Raw genomic sequence first — 21493 nt, 5'->3', positions numbered from 1 at the left:
TAAATTTATAATAATGTTGTTCTACTAAGAACTGGTGGAAAATTCTGTTAACATTCTAATTTGTATTTAATCATTCATTCCAACATCTTATTCACAAATAATAGAATTCGTCCCTTCTCCAGCATGTGTTTGAGCATTCTGTCTATTGTATGTTCGACTTTGTCTTGTTCTGCTGTATCTGTGGGAAAAACGCATAAAATATTTTCTAAAATGGTTTTCATTAGCATCTATATGTTCCCCATCATTCTTTTATTCTCTTGATCTTATTCCTTAGAACAGTCGCAGAAGAGCCTGTGGACATGCTATTACGTAAGTTCTTCCAGCTTTCCCTCTTTTCATTTTTGTACAGGCACTTTGTCTTTCCTAGTATAGGCATAAAACATAGTATTTTGTGGCACTGAGGTTTCAGCTGCCCTTTCAATATTATAGACTAGTTTGTCATACACTTCCTCAAGGCTTTCAGCTTCTCTGCCAGCACTTTCTCACCACTTTTCTCAGGTATTCTGACATTTTATCAGTATCAATATGTGGTCAGACCTGAGTGGATCTTGTAGCACCTCCCAGCTAATACATAGTGCAAAATTAGCTGATGCTAAGCTGATATCTACAGCACCACTTTTTTGATCAGGTCTGTTAATTCTAATGCATTTTCCATCATTTAGCACTAGTCTATCCATCTGGATTGTTTCTGTGGTTTTCCTTCCAGCTTTGCCTTCAACATTTGAGTCCCAAATGAAGTAATGGCAATTCATGTCCCCAACTATTACCTTTGAACGGTCTATGGCATTCACTATTTCTCTTATTTTGTCTTGTTGTGTACTTGTTAGGAGCACCATAAATCAATAAGATTCACATGTCCATTCTTGGTAAACATAGATGGCATTGCTTTTGTAGTTATCGATCCAATATTTTCTTAACATACTGTATGCTTATAACACAATTTCCAATTGTATCCATGTTTCTGAAATGGCATATACGTTATTAATGTATTTTGTCATTAGTATGAATGAATGCTGTAAGTGCAGTCATGATTAGATCTTTTATAATACTGCACTGTGCTGGTACTGTATCTGCATCAATGGGTTGACTTGCCATAACACTAGTAATATTTTCAGGATGTTGTTAGGAAATTTATCATTAATTTGTTCTCTTTCAGATGTCTTTGTGTGTTTGGGGCAGTTAGGAATGGCTGCCGATTGTAGTCACATCATACTAGTTTGGTACCCACAATTTCTTATAGATGCCATACTGTGCACATCTGGAAATTCTCTGTCTTATGTCCTTCTAAACATGGGTAGTACTGAGGCTGCTCCTTTGTCTAATATGAGGGAATCTGAATACCTGCTGCCAAAGCAGTGGTGAATGATAAAGGAGCATATGCTGGCTAAGACAATGGGGCTTCCTGGTGAACATACATATCTGCAAGTGGTAATTTTTCAGTTGTGTAGTGTTAAGAGTATTTCGCAGGTTGTGTGTGTGTGGTAACACTAGGAAGACCTTGTGGGTGTGTAGGTTTACTGCACATGCTGCGGCCACATTTGTGTATGTTTTACCCCCATGCCTCCCAATGGAATGCCTGTTAAGTTCTGCCTTCAAATGCCATGGTTTGTTTGATATGTTCCTCCCAACGAACTCAGTGCAGCAATGTTCATACGAGTTGTGACCAATGTATATAGATTCTGGAAATCGAGTTGTCACAGTTCACACTGTCATACACCTGAACAGTGTACACATCTCTGCTGGCAATAGCATTGTTTGCTGGCATAGCCATAGTGACAATATCTATAAGACTGCATACTCACCTGACATACAGCTCTGCAGGGCAGGGAACTCCATGTGTACACACAGTTAAGTAACCTCTAAGGCATAAAATTAATTATACTTTGATGTGTCTATGATATTCTCATTCTCTTCACTCTTCTTATGCTAGCTTCTGACTAACAAAATTTTAATCCCAAACAATATTACCCTTTAAATGATTCTTCCTCACTTCTTGGTAGAAAAATATACTAATAAATGAAAAGGACTATATTCCGTGTGTTCTACAGGAACATACATGATATAGTGCGCTTTATTTATTAGTATGACTCTTTTAATACTTCTTGTTACAATAGGTCCATCAAGATATTTTGAATGATTCCCTGTCTTGTACTCATATATTAGAGAATGTACACCTCCAGAGTATTCATGGAAAAAATTGGACTTGGTACTAGATAGTTCATAGTTAAGACAAGCAAACTTCAATTCTGACTATATTATTCCCAGCAGCAGCTACATTGTTCACACTAGCTTCCAACCAATGCAGAAGTTTGCCAACTGACATTGGATGCAACCTTTTAGCATTCCTGTCCTTGCTTTCCATAAAGACACTATTTGGCTCCTATCATATGGTTCTACCAATTCCACTGTTGCTGTGTGTTTACAATTGCTTCTTGTGTTGCTGTTGGAGTAGTACTGGAGCTACTTCTGCAACCTATTACTTGGGCTCACACATTCTAATTGCTTGGTCTGTCCTTCCACCTCCATTGGAGGTTTTCTTGTATTTCTGTTTTCCTCAGCTGGATCAACGTTTTGGAATGGCATGTTCTCTTCATTCACAATTACTGAAGCACCTGCAAATGTTGACACTGGTACCTGAAGGCCCCCAGATAGGGAAACTTGTTTTCAAATAGAGCATTCTCCTGATGAAGCCAATGTGAGATAGAACAATGCAGGCATCAATACATCATGCCCACCTTCCCCATAATTGCCACAGGCCATAGTGGCTCAGTTCTGAACTGCTGTCTTACTAGACCTCAAGCTTCCTTGTAACACAATCATTCACTTCATTGTCTCAGAGCAGACTGTCTTCTTAGCCTTCATACATGTATCTGTGTGACATTGTTGATGATTATAAGCAATATTATCAATGTTGTTTCTGCAACTGAGATTCTTTACTGATTGCCATGAGATGTATGCAGTAAGTAAGGCATATGATATTCAACTCCCTAATAACACAACAACAAGACAAATGATGCTAAATTTAAAACATTGGCCAATAAATTCATAACAGCAGCTGAAAACATAAGGACAAAAATAACAAACAAAAACAGATCTACTGGACTTTCTCCAGCGTGTATCAATTTTGGTAAATCAGATGCTACATATCTCAACAGATCATTAGGTCCCAGAAAAGCAGTAACTCTTCTGTTTGTTAATATTTCAAACCAAATTATTAAAATTTTGTGCTGGCTTGGTAGCAACCCCCTTGAGCTACCTATGGAACCAGTTGACAAAATAAGGTGTACTGACAAAAACAATGAAATGTGTAATAGTGAGACACATCTATAAATCTGGAGATAAATAAGTGACCTCTAACTATACAACCATCTGTCTCCATCCCTTGTCCTCAAATTGTTTTTGAGAGGATAGTTTGCAACAGAATATTAAATACCTTTCTGACAATAGCTTTTCTTCCATTTTGAATGGACTGTTGAGTTCCAAATGTAGTTGAACAAAACAATTATCATGTTAGATGTTTCTTCTTTCCCACCAGAAAAGAACACTTTAAGAACCTGGACATTGCTGTTGACATAGATTATGTACAAAAAAAGGAACATACTAAAAGAGCTTACTATAGACTTTGCATCCTGCTGGCAGATTTTGGCACCAAATGGGGATGGACAACATGGTAAATGTCAAGTAGAAAATGTATGAAATACTGTTAACAAATACTGCAGTGGAATAATTATTACTTCACTGCAATAAAATGTTAACAAATTGGAATATGTTCACCAAGCTGATCACCCCTTTCCTCAGCCAATTAAAATTGTCAATCAGAGATTGGAATGTCTGAATTTGCTTTCAAAATGTACAAGAAGCTCACAACCCTACCAGACTTAAAAGTATATTCACCATTCTTCAATTTATGGCCAGATACTATGAGCACAAGAAGGTATTGTCCAAAAAGTAACAGCAGAAAGAAAAAAAAAACTACAATATAATGCAAAGTATGTAAGCTTCTGTCTCCAACCAACCCACTTTGGGCTATACCATATTGACTTATATCTAATACAATGAATTAGCAGAAATTTATCCAGTTACTCCAGTTTCTGCATCAGAAATCATTGTCTCTTGATGTCTAGGAAATGATGGATTACATGTTTACACTGATGTGTCCCAAAGACAGAAAACTGCAAGAACTGGTGCCTGAACACACTACATATTTCACACCAGGGAATGATTATACACATTCTGATGCTATAATAACTACACTGACACAGCTTACTTGCAAATTATCATCATTTACTGACACAGTGTTCACAAGTGTCTCAAAAGCAGCCATATTAGTGATCTCAAATTATACGGCACCTCCAGTCTGTGGTGATATACTTCACTGCAAGGAATAAATGGAAAACTCCATGATGCAGACAAAAAAGTCTTGTTGCAATGAATACCATTGTGTTGTGGAAATGCGGAATAGCTCACCTGGAGCTATAAATGTAAAATAAATTTTGGAAAGACACTCAACTATCTAAAATCCCAGAAAAGCCCTGAGAAGAAACAGATGTGATACATTCAAGCATAACAGGATGTGATTGCCTCAGCAGCCATCTTCACTATTTGATACTCCTGCCAGACCAAAGTGGATGATGCACTGTAACACCTATGGATACCAACCATCTAACCATTTGTCAGTCACTCATAACTGAAAATTTCATGAACATATAATGCTAAACAAGGGCAAAAAATAATAAATTTGCAATATTATTGTCTGATACTCTCACATAAATGTAAGTTTGCACCCTACTGTCAAGATTATTCAGTACTTCCAAAGTTTATTGTTGCTTATTTGTCAATTTGAGGTTAGTTATATATCAATTCTGTTGCATTAAATAAATAATCCAGATATCTGCTGAGTTTGCTCATATCACCAGCAAACACTGAAGCCTTAGAAATACATTGTCTCTGTTATACCATCTGCATAGGTTACATTGTCTCTGTTTTACCATCAGCATAGGTTATCTCTAAATCTGCCCCTCTGTTTTCTTGTGAGAGTAAAACTCCAGTCTTACTAACTGCATTCCATTATTTCCTTCTTCCTGTACAATGACCTTTATCCAACCAACACAAGGCTGGAACTTCAATGCTATGTTTCCAGTTTTGTGGAGAAGCAATCATACTCATATATACACACTATCTATTATGATGGGGTCACTGCTCTCAAAAGCATTTTAAAGCTACAGCCAGTTCCTCTTCCCCAGGAGGAATCTACGTACCCCTTCTGTCTGCATCTAGTGTAATCACATGGTCAAAGTGACATTGTTTTTCAGTACTTCTGCATTGTGTATCTGAGGCAAAGCTTGGGAACTAGCCTCACATTCACATAGCTGAATGTGAAATAAAAACCACATCCAGCCTGGCCTACACACTGGTCCCAGTCATTAATCCATGTGACAAATTTGACTGGGGGCCAGAGCATCTCCCCATGTCCTGGAAGAGGGTGCTTTAATCCACCCAGCTACACACAAGAGTAATCATGTTTGCTTATTTGTAAGGTGAAAATGTAATATATTTCTAAATAAATAAATAAACACATACATTCTCATGTCAAAATTTCAAAATAAATAAACAAGAAGATTCTCATGTCAAACATTTATTTGCATTACAAAGTGCAGTGCAAGAGTCATTAATTTTCTAAAAATAATGTGTAATTAATATTCATTATTACAATAAAATCAGCCTTTATCCAACAATAAAGATAGTATAATTGTTCCTACAAATATTCCTCTTAAGCCCAGTGAGACTGCAGTTTAACTGTTTTTACACACTGGAAATTTAAAACACTTGCTTAAAAACCAAATATTTTATTTAAAGCCATAAAAATATATCCAGCAACAATAACTATGGTGTCAATCAACATAACATATTAAAACAAAATAATGCTCCTGTTTGATTACAAATTTAAAATTCACTGAATTAGGTAACCTAAGTCTTGCAAGCCAACATAAAATAATGCAAGGTATTGCTACTCACAAAGTATCAGTTTCATTTCAGCACAAAATAGATACCGCTTAAAAAACAGACAAACAGAGATTTACCACAGTATTTATGCTGCAAACAGAAACAGATGTAGAAGGGGTTTTTTCATTTAAAAAATTATATATATTTATCATTGAATCTTGTTTGTTTTGGCAGGCTTTCACAAAGAACAATACTTTGACATGCAGCACATCTCAGTGTGTTTTTTGTGCTTATTTTAATTAACAACAACTGCAAATGATTCTGCACTCTTTCCTGTCATCACAATAATTAAATATTTTTGAGAATTATTTTGCTGTGTGAGAAACAGTGAAATTCAGCCTTTATACTCGTTATTTTTTTGTCATATACTTTATTATTTCTTATGACTAGCAAACATTTTGTGTAACTGTTGATAAGTCTGCAAATTAGCAGAACTATCATTTGACATACGTAGTTTCCAGTACACAAAAAAATTAATTTATTTTTGCAAGTGACCTAAGAAAATGCTTATGGTGAGACTTTGTCTTCAGCTAATATCTATGAACCAACACAGGGCAAGTGACAAAGTATCATCTGAAATATATATTTCACTTTACACAACAGCAAAGAGAAATTTATTTTGATCTTTTGAGTGTAGCATGTTTTCTGATGCTGATATCGGTTTTAAGACAACAGTAACCACACAGCTGCAAAATCTGCTCTATTAATCTGAGCAAGGCCAGTTGATTTTCAGCAAAGAGTGATAAATGAAGGACATGCAACTTAAAGTGAACTATGCTGCAAATGTGGATGAACTCATGATACAATGTTAAGGCACAAGTTGACTTAAAAAATGTCAAACAACAATGCAGAGATCAGCTCAATTTAATCTGCAGCACATAAACCTTAATACTAAATAACAAACTGTTTCTACACAGTGAATAAAATATAAATTTATTAATCCATTGTAAATGACAATTAAATACCACAGTTCTCCTATGTCAGAAATTATAATGTTGTAATAGTACTAAAAGTTTTTTTTTCTCTACTTTTCTACAGAACACATTTGTTATCCAGAAATTATCTCAATTTTTCTGCTGAGGTGATTATTGTGAAGACAGTAATAATAAATACTGAAATGTTTGAGTGATAAAATATAAATTAGTTATAATGAAAACCACAGTTACACCAAGAGGCAGGTAGTGGTAACATGGTCTTATTTTTCTAATAAATTATGAATTTCAATGGACTTGCAAACTCTTTACTGCAATTTTGTTGGGTGTAAACCAAAAAAATATAAAACATTATACTTCATGCAGGATAGACTGAATATTAAACAGATTATTCTGAGCTGAGTCTCCCACTAATATTATTATCTTGCAGCCCATCACAATGCTCACATTTTGAATCTCAGTCATGATTCTAATTTTCCTATTGTTTAATCTGTTTTTCACATCTGGTACACACCCAAAAATACACATCACATAGACTGCATTTCCAATTGTGTTGGTATCCATCTTCACAGGAAGAAACACCCAAATTTTTTACAACTTTAGAAAAAGAATGAAAAACATTCACTCTTATCATTCTTTTCAGAATTTCGACAGACAGAAACTCTGTAATTTCAATATAATTGTCATAAATAACCTTTCGAGACTGATGCTATGGGCAGCAAACTGCAATTAATTTCAAGTGTAAAATGTGTTCAGAAACACATTAATTTGATAATAGAAGTAGCTCCCAGTATTTACACACTCTATTGTGCAGCACACGAATTTACAAATAGTGTCCTCATCTATCACATCATGCAACATTTTTATGTTTTCTTTTTCCTATATAGTGTCATAATTAAAATTGTTTGTGTATATTATAAAATAGTTTCCATGAAATCTGTCATCATTATGTACAAAATATCATCAATTTCAGCAGATAGCACTTCTAACAATAGCTTATGGTATTGTTTTATGAGGTAGACATTGAAGACCACTGAATAATTTGGTCATTTATTTCTGAATTTGAGATGTGCAGATAACAAAACAATATCCAACATACTTTTATGTTGAGTAACTGCTACAATAAGTAATATACCTCAAACTCTATAGTCACTATAACACTCATCTATAAACTCAGTCTTTTAACATAAAACTGTGATACATAATCAATCACCCTTATCTTTGATCAATCGTAATCTTAAAATCAGGTATTAAAGCAAAAGAAATGTATTGACCACTTTAAGTGAGAAATTCGATCCAAATGCAAAGAGAAATTACAGTTCAAAAACTTCAATAGTATCAGTGTGATGTGATGCAAATGTACTTTGGTCTTTTTTCCTTAGCTCAACCATCATATTGATCCTGATTCATTATTTAATATCAAATCTGCATACTTGTCATTACACCAAAAGAACTATGAAAACAAAACAAACATCTGTTAACACTTTTCTTGTAGTGACCATTTCTGCAGCAGCTGTATGTAAATTGCAGTTGTTTCAAAGAAAATGCCTTTTACATGCTGCACATCAAAATTTTTATTTTTATTTATGTGCCCATACATGTTTTTCCTTTTTTACAAGGCATCTCCAGTGGGTGTCAGGTAACTTCTAATTCACTGCATCTAAGGAAACTGCCAGATGAGGAAAAGCATCTGAGTGCATAAATAAAAATAAAAATTTTGATGTGCAGCATGCAAAAGGCATTTTCTTTGAAACAACTGCAATTTATAAACATCTGTTAGCACTCAACATATCACATAATGCTGCCCTTTTTCTTTGACTGATCTAATTTGTTTTAAATTTCCTGTGTATTGACAAAGAAGGTGTCAATTTATGGAAGAAATGAGGCACTTTGTCTTTCATTGAAATATAATCCCACAGCACCAATAAGGGCCAAAATTAAAAGCAAATGACACTTTAAATTTAAAGTCAGATTCTTATTGGTCCACTGTTATCCAAAAGAGGGATAAATAAAAAATTTATTGTAATGTTATAGTAAGACATTATTTTTCCATTGTAAAAATTACCAGTAAGCTAACAGAGGGTGAAGTGTATGCCTGGTCACAAAAAAACCATCAAATGCAATTTAGGTAGCCATGGCAAGAAAAATACCACGGGAAAATATTTTAGTGTGTCTACTTGTGATACATAAATAATTAAAAGTGGAAAGATCTCCAAGCATAAGCATGAAACTTTCACAATCAATCTGTAAAGAGATTTTATAATGAGTGACTAATAATATTCTGCACTCATAAGGGAAATTTCTCTCAAGTGGGTATATTTTCTGCTAAGGCCAGCTCTTGCTTACTATCAAATAATAAATATTCTTCCTTGCCTGGAACTGTACCATGCATATGAAAAGAGTAATTACTTATTTTTTAAACAGATATTGTGTCTTCATTATCATTTATTTGTAACTTGGGATTTGTACTTATCCAGTAACTTTGCAAGTTTCTATTGTATGCAGCAAAGGAATGTTTGGACTGTTTACAAGAAATAGTATTATTGGTTAACATTTGAAGGCACGTTAAACTTTCACAGGTATAACTCATCACATGTAAACTCTCTTAGCTTTAACATTCTAATTCAATTTAATTTTTGTATGACAGTTGTAACTGCTTAAGTCCAACAGAGTGCAAGTCAATTGTGAATAGTATAGGCTTTGTCAGTAAGTTTCAGCTGCCAGATATAAACAATTAATGGTGAATGGTTTTTTTTATACAATGCAAGTAGTAACAGAAAAATAAAATTCAGTGTGCACATGAGAGGACCTATAAGCATAGCAAGGAACAATAAATTCTGATTGACTGATTGCAGCAAAATCTCCACAAACACAAAAAAAGCCTCTGTTTACAACTTCTGGTGCTGAATGCCCCTTTCCTTTTTGGAAGAAACGAAATGAAGAGCAGGTGAAGGTTTGTATAATTAAGTGATCAAAAGAAAGAGGCTCTTGTTTCAAGATTACTTTTTCTTTTACTTGTATCTACAAACCTTATCTTGCATTTCAAGCTGGTAAATTGTCCTTCATCTAGCTGTATGTAGTCTTAAGTATCAGTCTGACTCAGACCTCAGTATCAACTGCCTTCACTCATGAAGTAATGAGTCACAAGTGACAACACATAATAATGTGAATAGTATTTGGTTCACATATTCATTCATAGCAGTTTTATACTTTTCTGCAAGCACTATGAAGCAACAGCTGTATAGTACATCTGTCAGATCAATAAATAGAAAAGACATGTGATAAAGCATGTGACTGATCTCTACAATGTGATTTATCTTTCTTTCAAATCAAATACTTTCTAACCTGTTGAAGACAATTGCTTTTCACAAGGAAGGACCCATAAAAAGGCAACACATTTATACGAAGAGTGAATATAACAAAGCTGTCACAATCATATTTTCAAATAAAATTGCACTGTTTATCCTGAAAGTATGCTACCTTCTTCCTATGGATGAAATTCAGCCTAATCAGTTACGTGCTAAATGAGCACACAATTTATAAAAATTCTTAGTTGTAAAGAATGAGTAAAACTATATAGATCTTTGTAATACACATGTATGATTTCTCATCTTTCACACTGCCAAAAAACTGTTCTTATATGTCATATACGTTTCCAGATAATGGAAGGAATAAAGATAAAAACTCATCATATATTTGACGCACTGAGCAGTCAATCTGTATATAAACAGGACTAAAACAATGATATGATGTTTTACTCTGTTTTCTCTCTTATTGGCCTATGTGCACCTTTCCCCATTTTCCTTCTTACTTTTCTTGTACATAAATATTACCACCTCTCACTAATGCACTCCAGACATTTGTAGCACCCTGTATCAGAAGCTTAGCAACTTTTTCAGTCTTGTTTCTGTGCATATTAGTTGTTCAACATCTCGCCTACATCATGAGTTGTTAACATTACATGTCCCAGTATTTATATTCCAACTAGAACTTTCCGTTATCTTATTATTATGATATTATTTAGAAAATTGGCAAGTTTTACAACAGAAACTTGCTACCTTTATAATTTATTCCATGAAAATATGCCTAATTTGTAAATGTGTGCTTGAATATAGATAGAAATAGAAAAGAAAACATCTGAAATGCAGTATACAGTGAACAGCCCTACTACTAGGTTCCAGCAAGTTATGGTAATGATTTTCTCGATGGGAAAAAAATAATCTGAAGGGACATTAGGATCACCAAGCTGTTCCCCACGACAGCTCTATAGAACAAAAGCTAAGTGATATACACTGTTGATTCTAATGTGGCAAGGAACTTGCACATACTCAGCCAAATTTCCTAGATCTTTGTCATTAGTGTATCATATTTTTCCCCTTATATATTCAATAGACTGTATGAAGTAATTTATGAATAACCACTAAAACTATGTTTTATCTTATGGTTCCATGGTGTAACAGTTAGCACTCTGATCTCTGATTTTATATCAGTATTAAAAAACGGAAGTCCATCCAAATAGGATTGGAATAATGGTTCCATGCAGTAATGGTTAGCACTTTGAACTCTGATTTTATATGAGTACTAAAAATCTAAACTAAACTCCGTCCAAATAGGTCTGGAAGGCCCATGTCATCCTCAGCCTACAGGCATCACTGGATGTGAATATGGAGGGGCTCTCCCAGCCATTGTCATATTTCAAGACTGGAGCCACCACTTTCCAATCAAGAAGCTCCTCAGTTATCTTTACATGAATATTACTGACAAAAAAGATAATGATGATGAAGTGTGACCTTAAACTACATAGATGGACATGAAATTTTGTCTAATTAGAATGCATAAGCTTGGTCTATAGTTCACCAGTTTGATATGTGATTTTTGTCTTATTTTACTGGCCTAAGCCCTCAGTAAACTAAAAGTCACTATTTTTTCCTTTGTGTGAGTTAAAGAGTTGTTCCCCTGTGTCTTTGTAACCACATCCTCTTTAAGATATAGTTCACTAGCATGTCAGTATGTCTTAAACAAAATTTCTATATAAACATCTAATTAGCAGCCAGGCACTGTGAAGAAGAATCAAGACAAACATATCCCCCTCAACAACTCAGAATGTAGCATGAAAGAAAGAACAATAGTGCACACAATTAGTTAACAGCCACATAAATCTCTTTCTGCAAATGTGAACAGTGGAAACAGATGCCAAAAACAAAGCACTTCATAGAAGGGCATTTCCTTCTGCATAAATTTTGTGCAATGAAAATATGTCGAAACCAATTAAGACCATGATAAGGTCACAAAGACCACAATGCTGAAAGGTCGAACTGTCATCCTAAGCTAAGATCATTGGATATAGTATGGAGGGGAACAAGTTTAGTGCACTGTTTTGCCAATTGTTTTCAGCTTTGTACGCCACAGTGTAACTAGTTCAAATTCAAGTAGCTTCTCTGTTGGCCTCACAAGAGTGTGTCCACCACATTCCAGCCCTCATAACAAGAATAAATCCATGTCAGTATGAGGAACTGAAACTGAGTGGCTGTGAAGACACTATGGTTGCTCAGGTAAAGAGGTGGACAAGATAAAGTTATACAAAAACTAAAATTATGAAATTAGTGAAAAGTAATGAAAATGAAGATAAACTAAGAGCAAGGAAAGAACAGATTCATTTTTAGTGTACAAGATATTGTGGAAAGACTGGTCACCTAAAAAGTTTCAGTTTAAATGAAATGTCAGTACAGATTACAAGTTAAGGAGGAGCAGTTGCAAACAAAATGTTCCATAAGCAGAAATGAAATTACCAAAGTGCACTCAACATTTGACTTAAGCAGTCAACTGTTAATATTTTAATTACTGACTTGGAACCCAAGCCAACATGTCAAGCAGTAACCTGTACATTGTAAATTACATGTGCAAACAGGCTTAAATTTTAAAAATCAGTTTATCACCCACAATTTTTAAAAGTCTTTACATTAACACAATTCAAGCAAATATGAAGGACCTAAAACTCTGCCATTTCATCCCCGAAGTGCATGTTTCCACAGTTCTAGGATAAATGTGAAAGTGACATGAGAGATAATGTACAGAAATTGGAAATAGTAAACATTACATATATTTCAGTCTTCTCTCTGTGTGTTTTGAATAGTGGCTGCAGAATTATAACATTTTCTGACAACAATGTCATTTAACACATCTTTAAATAAGAAGATTTTGTACAAAATAATAGTAATAATTAAAACATATATATTGAGTCTCTCTCTGTTAATATAATATTAATTCAATTTATTTCCTACATTATACACTTTAAAGAATTTGCATTAACAGAAACATCAACTTTGTGTGCCATGATCCAGTTTTGATCTACTGTTAAATATAGTCCTATAAAAATTGCAAGTCCTCTAATCAACAAAACAAGTAACATTTATACAAAAGAAGCTTGGTATTGCTGTGAGAGGTATATGTGTGAAAATAAGGACCTAACAATGAAAGTGCTTTTCACTGACTAGAGTCTGGTCATCCCAGAAATCTGCTTGATTATTATTAACTTGTGCACTTCACAGAACAAACTTGTATTCTGTTAGCAGACATATTAAAGCAAGTATATAGATTTCGACTCAGAAGGATTACAAATTATGTCTGAAACACTGAGATTAGATTTTTAGACAAAATGAGAAATTGTAACAACTAGAAATTTCTTGTTAAGATAAACAATAAAATTACTTCTATTGGAAATTATGGGATGGTAACAATTACATATTTTACTTTACAAACAGGTCCCACTCATAATCATCATTGCTGCAAAGATATAAAGTTTGTATGCTCTGTGGAACTGATATTTCTGTGGATACAATTACTCTGATGTCTCAGCACACTTCAAAACCATTGCATATGAAAATTCCAAGCAGATTTCATGGGATAACTGAATATAAGACAAGCATGCTATCAGTCTGTTCTCTGTTTTACGTACGTCAGGAAATGCAAGTGGTACTGTGTAGCTCAGGTTCAAATCTTTTGTCTGTTGAGCATTCACAATACTCAGTCTAGATAAATCACAGCAATTCAATAAAATATTTAATGCTAAAAACAATACACAAAGAAATACAAGATTCACAGAGGAGTAATACTGTTCTGTTCTGCAGTATGAGAACCATTTAAAAAGTAATCAAAACCCAAAAAAGAGACTTTTCATTAAAATTCTGACAAATCTTAATGAGCATTGTAACAACAAGCAAACACAAACTCTAGCACAAATTAAATTATTGAAATATACGCTGGACATTAAGTTCTTTTTTTCTTTAACAAGTGCTTTTGCTCATGTGAACTGTATCAAACTGCATCTTGGAACAAGTAGTACTCCTCTGAAAAATGCCCATGATATTAGTTCAGTCGGTCATACAATCCTACAATAAGTAAGTATTGATCTTACAACTAAAACTTGTGTATCCTTTGCTAAATAATGCATTATAAAAACTAACTGGTTAACTTACCACTGTATTCAAATAGGCACTCAGCACACTGTATTTTGCAAATGCAACTGAATACCTACAAAGTGTGTTAGCTGTTTCTCATATAATATGTCCAAAACCAATTTACAGAAAATTATATCAACATTTCCAATAATTTCCCAATATTCTACAGCAAAAGTGTATAAGTTTTAAATAAGAAGTTCATAAATTTTAATGTTGTTCTACCCAAACCATCAATATGCTACAGAATTCACAGGATTTCTGGAATAAATGAAGAATCAGGTAATACAGTTATAAATAGAGTTAAACTTTCTCATTATAACAAAATCAAGTAAACTACACACAGTGATTGATTACTAGTTACAGTTACTACTTTATCCTAAACTTCACTGTGCTGTCAGTCTTGCTAAACAAAATTATTTTTACAATGGTTTTACCCTATCACTGACACATACTTGGCAACTCAATTACTAACAGCATCAATATTAAACAGATACCCAATAACAGTAAGTTATTTACACAAGCATTTCATTTTAAGCTGGTAAGCTATACTGTCTCATATGTTGCTATTATTCAGGGAGACCACAAAGTACAAGTACATTACAACATTAGAGGACATTACACAACTGTACTTATTCAGTCATTTAACTTTTTGAATGTACTCAAAGAACAGCTATTTAAATTATTCTACATAAATAAGTCTTTAATCCTCACACCTTTCAGAAAAAGAAAAAAAAACAGAAACAAAAAATAAAAATATATGATTCAGTCTCATTATTACACTTCTGCTCCAGTATGCAAACTGTTACAGCTGTGTGATATTGGCGAAAGTTTTGACATTAGATACCACCTGAGTGTATCACAGTCACATGTCCAACAGCCTTTCATTAAAACCTAATTGTAAAATATAAATTATGTGAATCTATGTCAGTCTTATGATTATGCTTCCTTTAAACGAATGGAAACATTTTATATTGTGACAGTTTCTGACACAAAAAGTCTTCCCTTATCTGGTCCCTCCTGATGACAAAAAGTTAAGTTTATGGCAGAATTGAAATTCATATCATGAACACATAGTGTGCAATAATTGCTAATGATCAAACAGCCATTTAAATTCCCTGTTGCTGGTGACTGGGTTCACACTCTTTTGCTTGCTTAATCTCTTAAGAAACAGACTTACTGTTTTACATGGATGCACCATCAAAATGAACACAAGACTGGTTAAAACACAATGCAGAAAGAAAATTTAAGCTTACCAGCTATTTAGAGAGTAAGTGATGAGCACTAAAAGTTCCAGTAAAGTATGCCTGGGTAGTTCAGATGGCACAGCACAGTACATAAAATGTAAGAGTGCTAACAAGCTATACTTCTACAATCTGTCAGAAGGATTGATCAGTTTTAATCTACAAAATCAGATAGTGAGCTACATCATATTAATAATTCTGTGGATGTCTTATTTCATATGGTGCAAACTACAAATATGGGGTCAAAACCTATTTTGATGAACAACAAGATGTTATGAATGAAAGTGCTTTTGTAACTGAAGAAATGAGTGTGCAAAGATGAAGACAAGTCTTTAATGACATAAAAACAGATTTCATTAAGATTATGGAAAATAAATCAATTTGAAGGAAGGTGATAAGTAAAGAAACGCGTTTAACCCTTCTCATGAATATTTGTAAACAGTGCCTACTGCAATTTCCTGCGTGAATGAAACAATGTGCACACATTTTTAACTTGGTGTACTACAAATATCAAAACATTTATTGTGTTCTATTACACAATACCACAGTTAGTGAATACAATAATAATTGATCAATATGTAGTCACTGTGAGACTGAAACAACTGGTAGAGAACTTCTTGGGCTGCCACAGTTCCATTAAATATATGCAAAAAACAGACAGAAACTCTGTAGCATGCTAACTAATATTGGAAAAGTTAACCGATATTGAAACTATGAATATAACAATGCAAATCAGTCTCACGTTCATGCTAAAGAGGAAGAAAAGCAGCCAATAACAGAAAGATTCAATATGCCAACAAACAACGTACACTTGTACACAGGAAAAGAAACAGGTGAAAAATGAGAAGGAATTACTGTAACATTTGTTACACCACAGCATTTCAACATTTCAAGAGAATTATGGTAGCACTCTAAAGGGCTATGATCCAGTCACCAGTATTCCAGTAAATATTTTGGCCTACTGATATAACTTTAGTACCTACAACAGAAAGCAAATTACATTTGCATTATCTGAACTATGAAAAAATCTTATTGATAACAAGGTGGACACAGTACAGAAAACATCAAACCTCTAGTTCTTTAAACGTTTACCAACTCTTAGTTACAATTTTACTTAAAAAAACATTTTCATGATTTATGGTTGTAACAATTAACCAGAATAGAATCTGACAGTGCGAACATACCACATCCAAGTAGCAAATGAATCTAGAAAGTTTGGCCAGGTTCCCTACTAATAAATCACTGATTTTTTCTACTAGAATAATTGTGAATAAAGAAAAGAATTCACTGTAACAACTTGTGGAAAATTACTTGCAACATCTCTTTCCTCTGCTCAATATTACACAATATTGTCCTAAAAGGATTTTAAACTTGCATCCTTCATCTTTAAATAGCTATTGTCTTACATACGAACTGCTACAGTTTTCTCCATGCATAAAATATTGTTCTCACTATCAAAACTTTTAGATGTAAATGGCTGGATAGTAATGCAAATATTATATACACGCTCTGCCATGTGCCATGTACTTGACAGTGGTTTGCAGAGAACGTATTCAGATGTAGATTGTGTATGAATCAGAACCAATTTTAGGTGTCACATAAAATGATACCAGTACAAAAAAAGGAAAAAAAAAGAAAAAAAGAAAAAAAAATTGAAGATACATGACTGCTGATAGTTTTGTCATCCATGTAAGGCAAGAAAGTCTTAAATATTTGAGTACAAATAGTGAAATGCGTGAATGACACCTGTAACATTGAATGTTTCACTTCACAAATTAAAACAGTATTTACTAGCTTTTGTGCAAGAATGGCGAAGTTTCAGTACATTACATTCACTTATTCTCTTTTTCCTCATTTTCCAGAAATGGCTATGAGCTTATACTTTATTCTGTGCAGAAATCAGTCTACTTTGGTATGCAAAAGGAAATATTTTGAAAGAAATTTGTTTTATAGCATGTCAAACTTTTTTTACTTGTTTGAGAATAGTTCACACTGTCATATCTACCACCCAAATAAAAGAGGGAGAGAGAGAGAGAGAGAAAGGGGAAAAAACCTACTTTCTAAGAAGCAGCATATTGATGGGTACATACTGAAAGACAACAGATTCACAAGTTATCAGAACTTCGTTCATTTTAAAGGAGTTACAAAGGAAGAGTTCTTTAAGGAATTCAATAGGAAACTTACCCAAAACTACACAAACTAGAAAGACATGACATGGCATGGGAAGTTGGAAAGCAGCACAGTAATGAAAAAATAACAATATACAAAACAATGAAACTTTAGAAATACTGAAACAAGAAGAGTGAGCAGTTAAATAGTATAAGATTAGGGAACAAAAAACTAAAAGAGATGCCTAATAGAGACAAAGATAGATTGGTCTTGATGAGAGAATAAAAACAAGAAAAATGTAGCAAAGCAGTGAAGAAGAAACAGCGTAAACAGAAGGAATGAAGAGACAAGAAATGAGTGAAAGAGAAGACTGTCAAGGAGTGAATTATGAATACATATAGTCTTTTAATAAGATTCATTTACTGTGTCCTTTCTCTGTTTATTTTTCCAGATGGAGGGACTCCAGGTTCTGAAAACTCAAGAGTCTCTTCCCTTTCTGTTTGTCTCTGTCACTCTGTTGTCATCTAGGAATACTATATTTCTCCTCTTTTTCTCACTCCATCTTTACTTGGATGTATTTTCATTTTTGATCACTCCCTCCAATTATCCACATTATAATACATAACATTATATGTAAAAGTCATAAAGTTACTATAAAACAACTATATAAATGACAATGATGACTGATGGCTTAGGGCAATCAACAAGGTTGACAGTGCCTACATAAACTACTATAACATGTTCACAACAAACTGTGATTATTTCCATAGCAGGTTTCTCCATACTTGCCCAACAGCTAATTAAATGGTAGTTACACCAATAACAAAAAGTAAACAATGACTGATATTCTGAAGATTATCAGTGATGTATGATAATCCTGATAAGGCACATAGAGTTTGATCGACATAGCAATCAGATATGATATTTCAACAACAGAATGAATACTAAGTGAACAATAATAATTGCTCTATTCTAATTATCCTCAGTGCTTTGAAAATATAACAACACAAACTCTGCAAGTAAAGCAGCAATTACTGAGTCATGAATCTTAATATAAGTAAGTAAGACTTTCTAAGTGAAGTGATTACTTACTGTTGAGATACTCAAATGTGGTGTAATTGTGTCTATGTATATAAAAATACTGAAGTTGGAATATTTAAAAATATTGCACATTGTTTCTTAAACTTTCTTGTCTTGATGAAAAGCAGGTTTGTCATAATCTATGTACGCATATATATATATATGTATGTGTGTTATGACCTACAAGACACTTGGCCATAAAATATTTCTATAGTTTAAAGAATCTGTCATTAAAATCCTATACAGATTTGATTAAAGTTTACTCTAGTCAGAAAGCAAAGTTACATCTTTTATAAATATATTTCTACATTAAACTTTGTTTACTGACCACAGAGAGGAAATTACTCTTTTCCTTGGCTATTGCAGTTTAACGTTATATAGATGTTCTTAATAACTATAATGTTACCTGACCACAAAAAAGTAAATCTTATAGTATAATGCCCATTTTATCACATGTGTGTCAAACACGAATAAAATCACATTCACAATTACATCACACTAATCTGACGGCAAGCAAAATCACAAAAATTATGTTATATAACAAAAAAGAAAATAATTTCATTCTTAATGTGTGCTTGTAAATAATTGCTGCTTCACTCGTCACCTACAAAGAAAGGAATAATGCCACTAAAATTCCAAAAAATATTATTTTGAAGTTTACTTCTTAGTTGTCCTTCAAATGTAGACTCTGATACAATTCAACATAAATAATATTGCACAAAGATAATAAATGCATGAACAGTTTACTACAACCATATAATCAGTACGTGTGTAAAATGAAGCTGTAACAACAAATTAAAAATCTGGTATTCTACTTAACTACAGCAGTCTTCAGAGTATGACAGTCTCGTGGCATTGTGTAAACACTTGCCGAGGTACTGTATATCAGTCTGCAGCAGAAGTGCCTTCGAGGCTGTTGTGTTGCTGGATCTGTGGCTGGTGTTGCTGATGTTGATGTTGCTGCTGTTGCATTGAAGGCAACGGCTGATCATCATCCTTCCTTCCAGCCAATGGGACTATTACTCGAGTTGCTGACAATCCATCTTTGTTACGAGTACCCGCTACCGACAGATCTTCAACTCTGTCCTCATCTGCTACTGGTGTGGAAACTGTACCAGGCTGAGAACCGTCACCTGGTGGGCTTGGTGTTGCACTATCATGGCTACCATATTTTGGGCTGTGCCCAAGCCCAGGACTGGGGGAGCGTCCATTCTCACCTGGACTTGATGATCCTCCTCCAGACCCAGGGCCACCTGCTGAAGCTGCTACTGCTGCAGCTGCAGCGGCCGCTACTGCAACTTCACGTTCTCCAATTTCACGTTTCATGCCATCAAGTGCATGCTGCAGGAAAAGTGGTTCCATTGTTGGTACCTGGTCATCACCTTCTGATGTTCCACCTCCTCCAAAAACAGCACTGGAACCTCCATTTCCTCCATAGGGGAAATATCCTCCAGGACTGACATTGGAACCTCTCTTGTTGAAAGGTCGACTTGTTGTAATTCCCATTTTCTTCACCTTGTCATAAAGTGTGCGTGAAGGAACACCATATTTGCGGGCAGCTTGTAATGCACTCATACCTGTCCGTACTGCCTCAATAGCTGACATTATATCATTCCGTGTGTACTGTTTATAGCGTTTCCATTCTGGTTTCTGCGTAGGGACGTATGTTGCTATTCCAGATGATACAGCTGTGTTACACATATTTTCTGTCAGAAGGATGAAGAAAAATACTTCAACTAGAGTTATTTAATATCAGCTACAAGTAACACAATATGAACAAATTAAATTGTGAAAATGGTGATATGCCTTAATCATCATAGAGTGAGTCTTATGAGAACAAATTAAATACAAATACATTTGTATGAGACACTGTGAACAGCAGAACAAAATGGATGTAAAAGCCACTGAACACTTTAGTTCATATTTTTAAAGTAATTTGCTATAAACTGCAATTGTTAAATTCATTTGTAAAGTGCAACTTTACACTAAATCATGTACAGTATGTACTCTGTACAAAACTGAAGGCTCTATCCCGTTACTAATAAAAAGTAAATAAACAAAAAGAGACAGTAACAGTCAAATATCAAACTACAAATAATGGAAGCAGGACAGAAGAAAATGGGTGTAAACTGAAAATCAATGTGAGCTAAACCATATGTTTCAGATTGGAATAAGAGGAAACAAACTACATAAAACCTCTAAAACTGTAATTCTAACTAGTGGCATGATGCTAATAGTCTTACTCTGTTATCTGCATTTCAGCTTATGCACTGAACATTTGGTGTTAATTTTCATTTTAATATGCCTATGGCTACTTGTGTTCATTAAGGGTGACACAAAAGAAACACAACATATTAACTCGACAAGCAAAAACTATAACACTTTCTGTTTTCTGAGAGTCGGTATGCCTGTGTGTCCATGCCACAAAATTTCCAGTGGTCAGAAAAAAAAGCAGCTGGAGTATACGGTATGGAGTTTCACTAAGATGAAATTTAGTAAATTATTACCACAAGAGTTGCACTGGACACTAAGAACTAGTAAAATTTATGAAGCAGTAGTATTGCAACCATCCCATGTCCAATCTCTCCCACTCTCTTTAGTATATGTCTTTGAGTTCACAATTTGTATTCAGATCTGGTGACATGATAGGTTACCATGGCTGATCAACAAA

At 34.1% G+C, this 21493-nt stretch overlaps 1 protein-coding gene across 4 annotated transcripts in view; it reads right to left on the bottom strand.

The window, feature by feature from the left end:
- Window positions 1-5619: 5619 nt before the first annotated feature.
- LOC126281527 (uncharacterized) overlaps window positions 5620-21493 on the bottom strand; it is a 58934-nt gene continuing 43060 nt past the window's right edge. For 3 of the 4 annotated variants that reach the window (XM_049980570.1, XM_049980568.1, XM_049980569.1), the window contains exon 5: window positions 5620-20528. In XM_049980570.1, coding sequence (XP_049836527.1) covers window positions 19708-20528 — 821 coding nt within the window. In that variant the 3' untranslated portion in view covers window positions 5620-19707. The remainder of the gene's footprint in view (window positions 20529-21493) is intronic. The other variant, XM_049980571.1, reaches the window with a different exon arrangement.

This window comes from Schistocerca gregaria, chromosome 7 (genome assembly GCF_023897955.1).
Source record: "Schistocerca gregaria isolate iqSchGreg1 chromosome 7, iqSchGreg1.2, whole genome shotgun sequence".
Taxonomy (NCBI): domain Eukaryota; kingdom Metazoa; phylum Arthropoda; class Insecta; order Orthoptera; family Acrididae; genus Schistocerca; species Schistocerca gregaria.
This window is presented reverse-complemented; position numbering and strand designations above follow the sequence as displayed.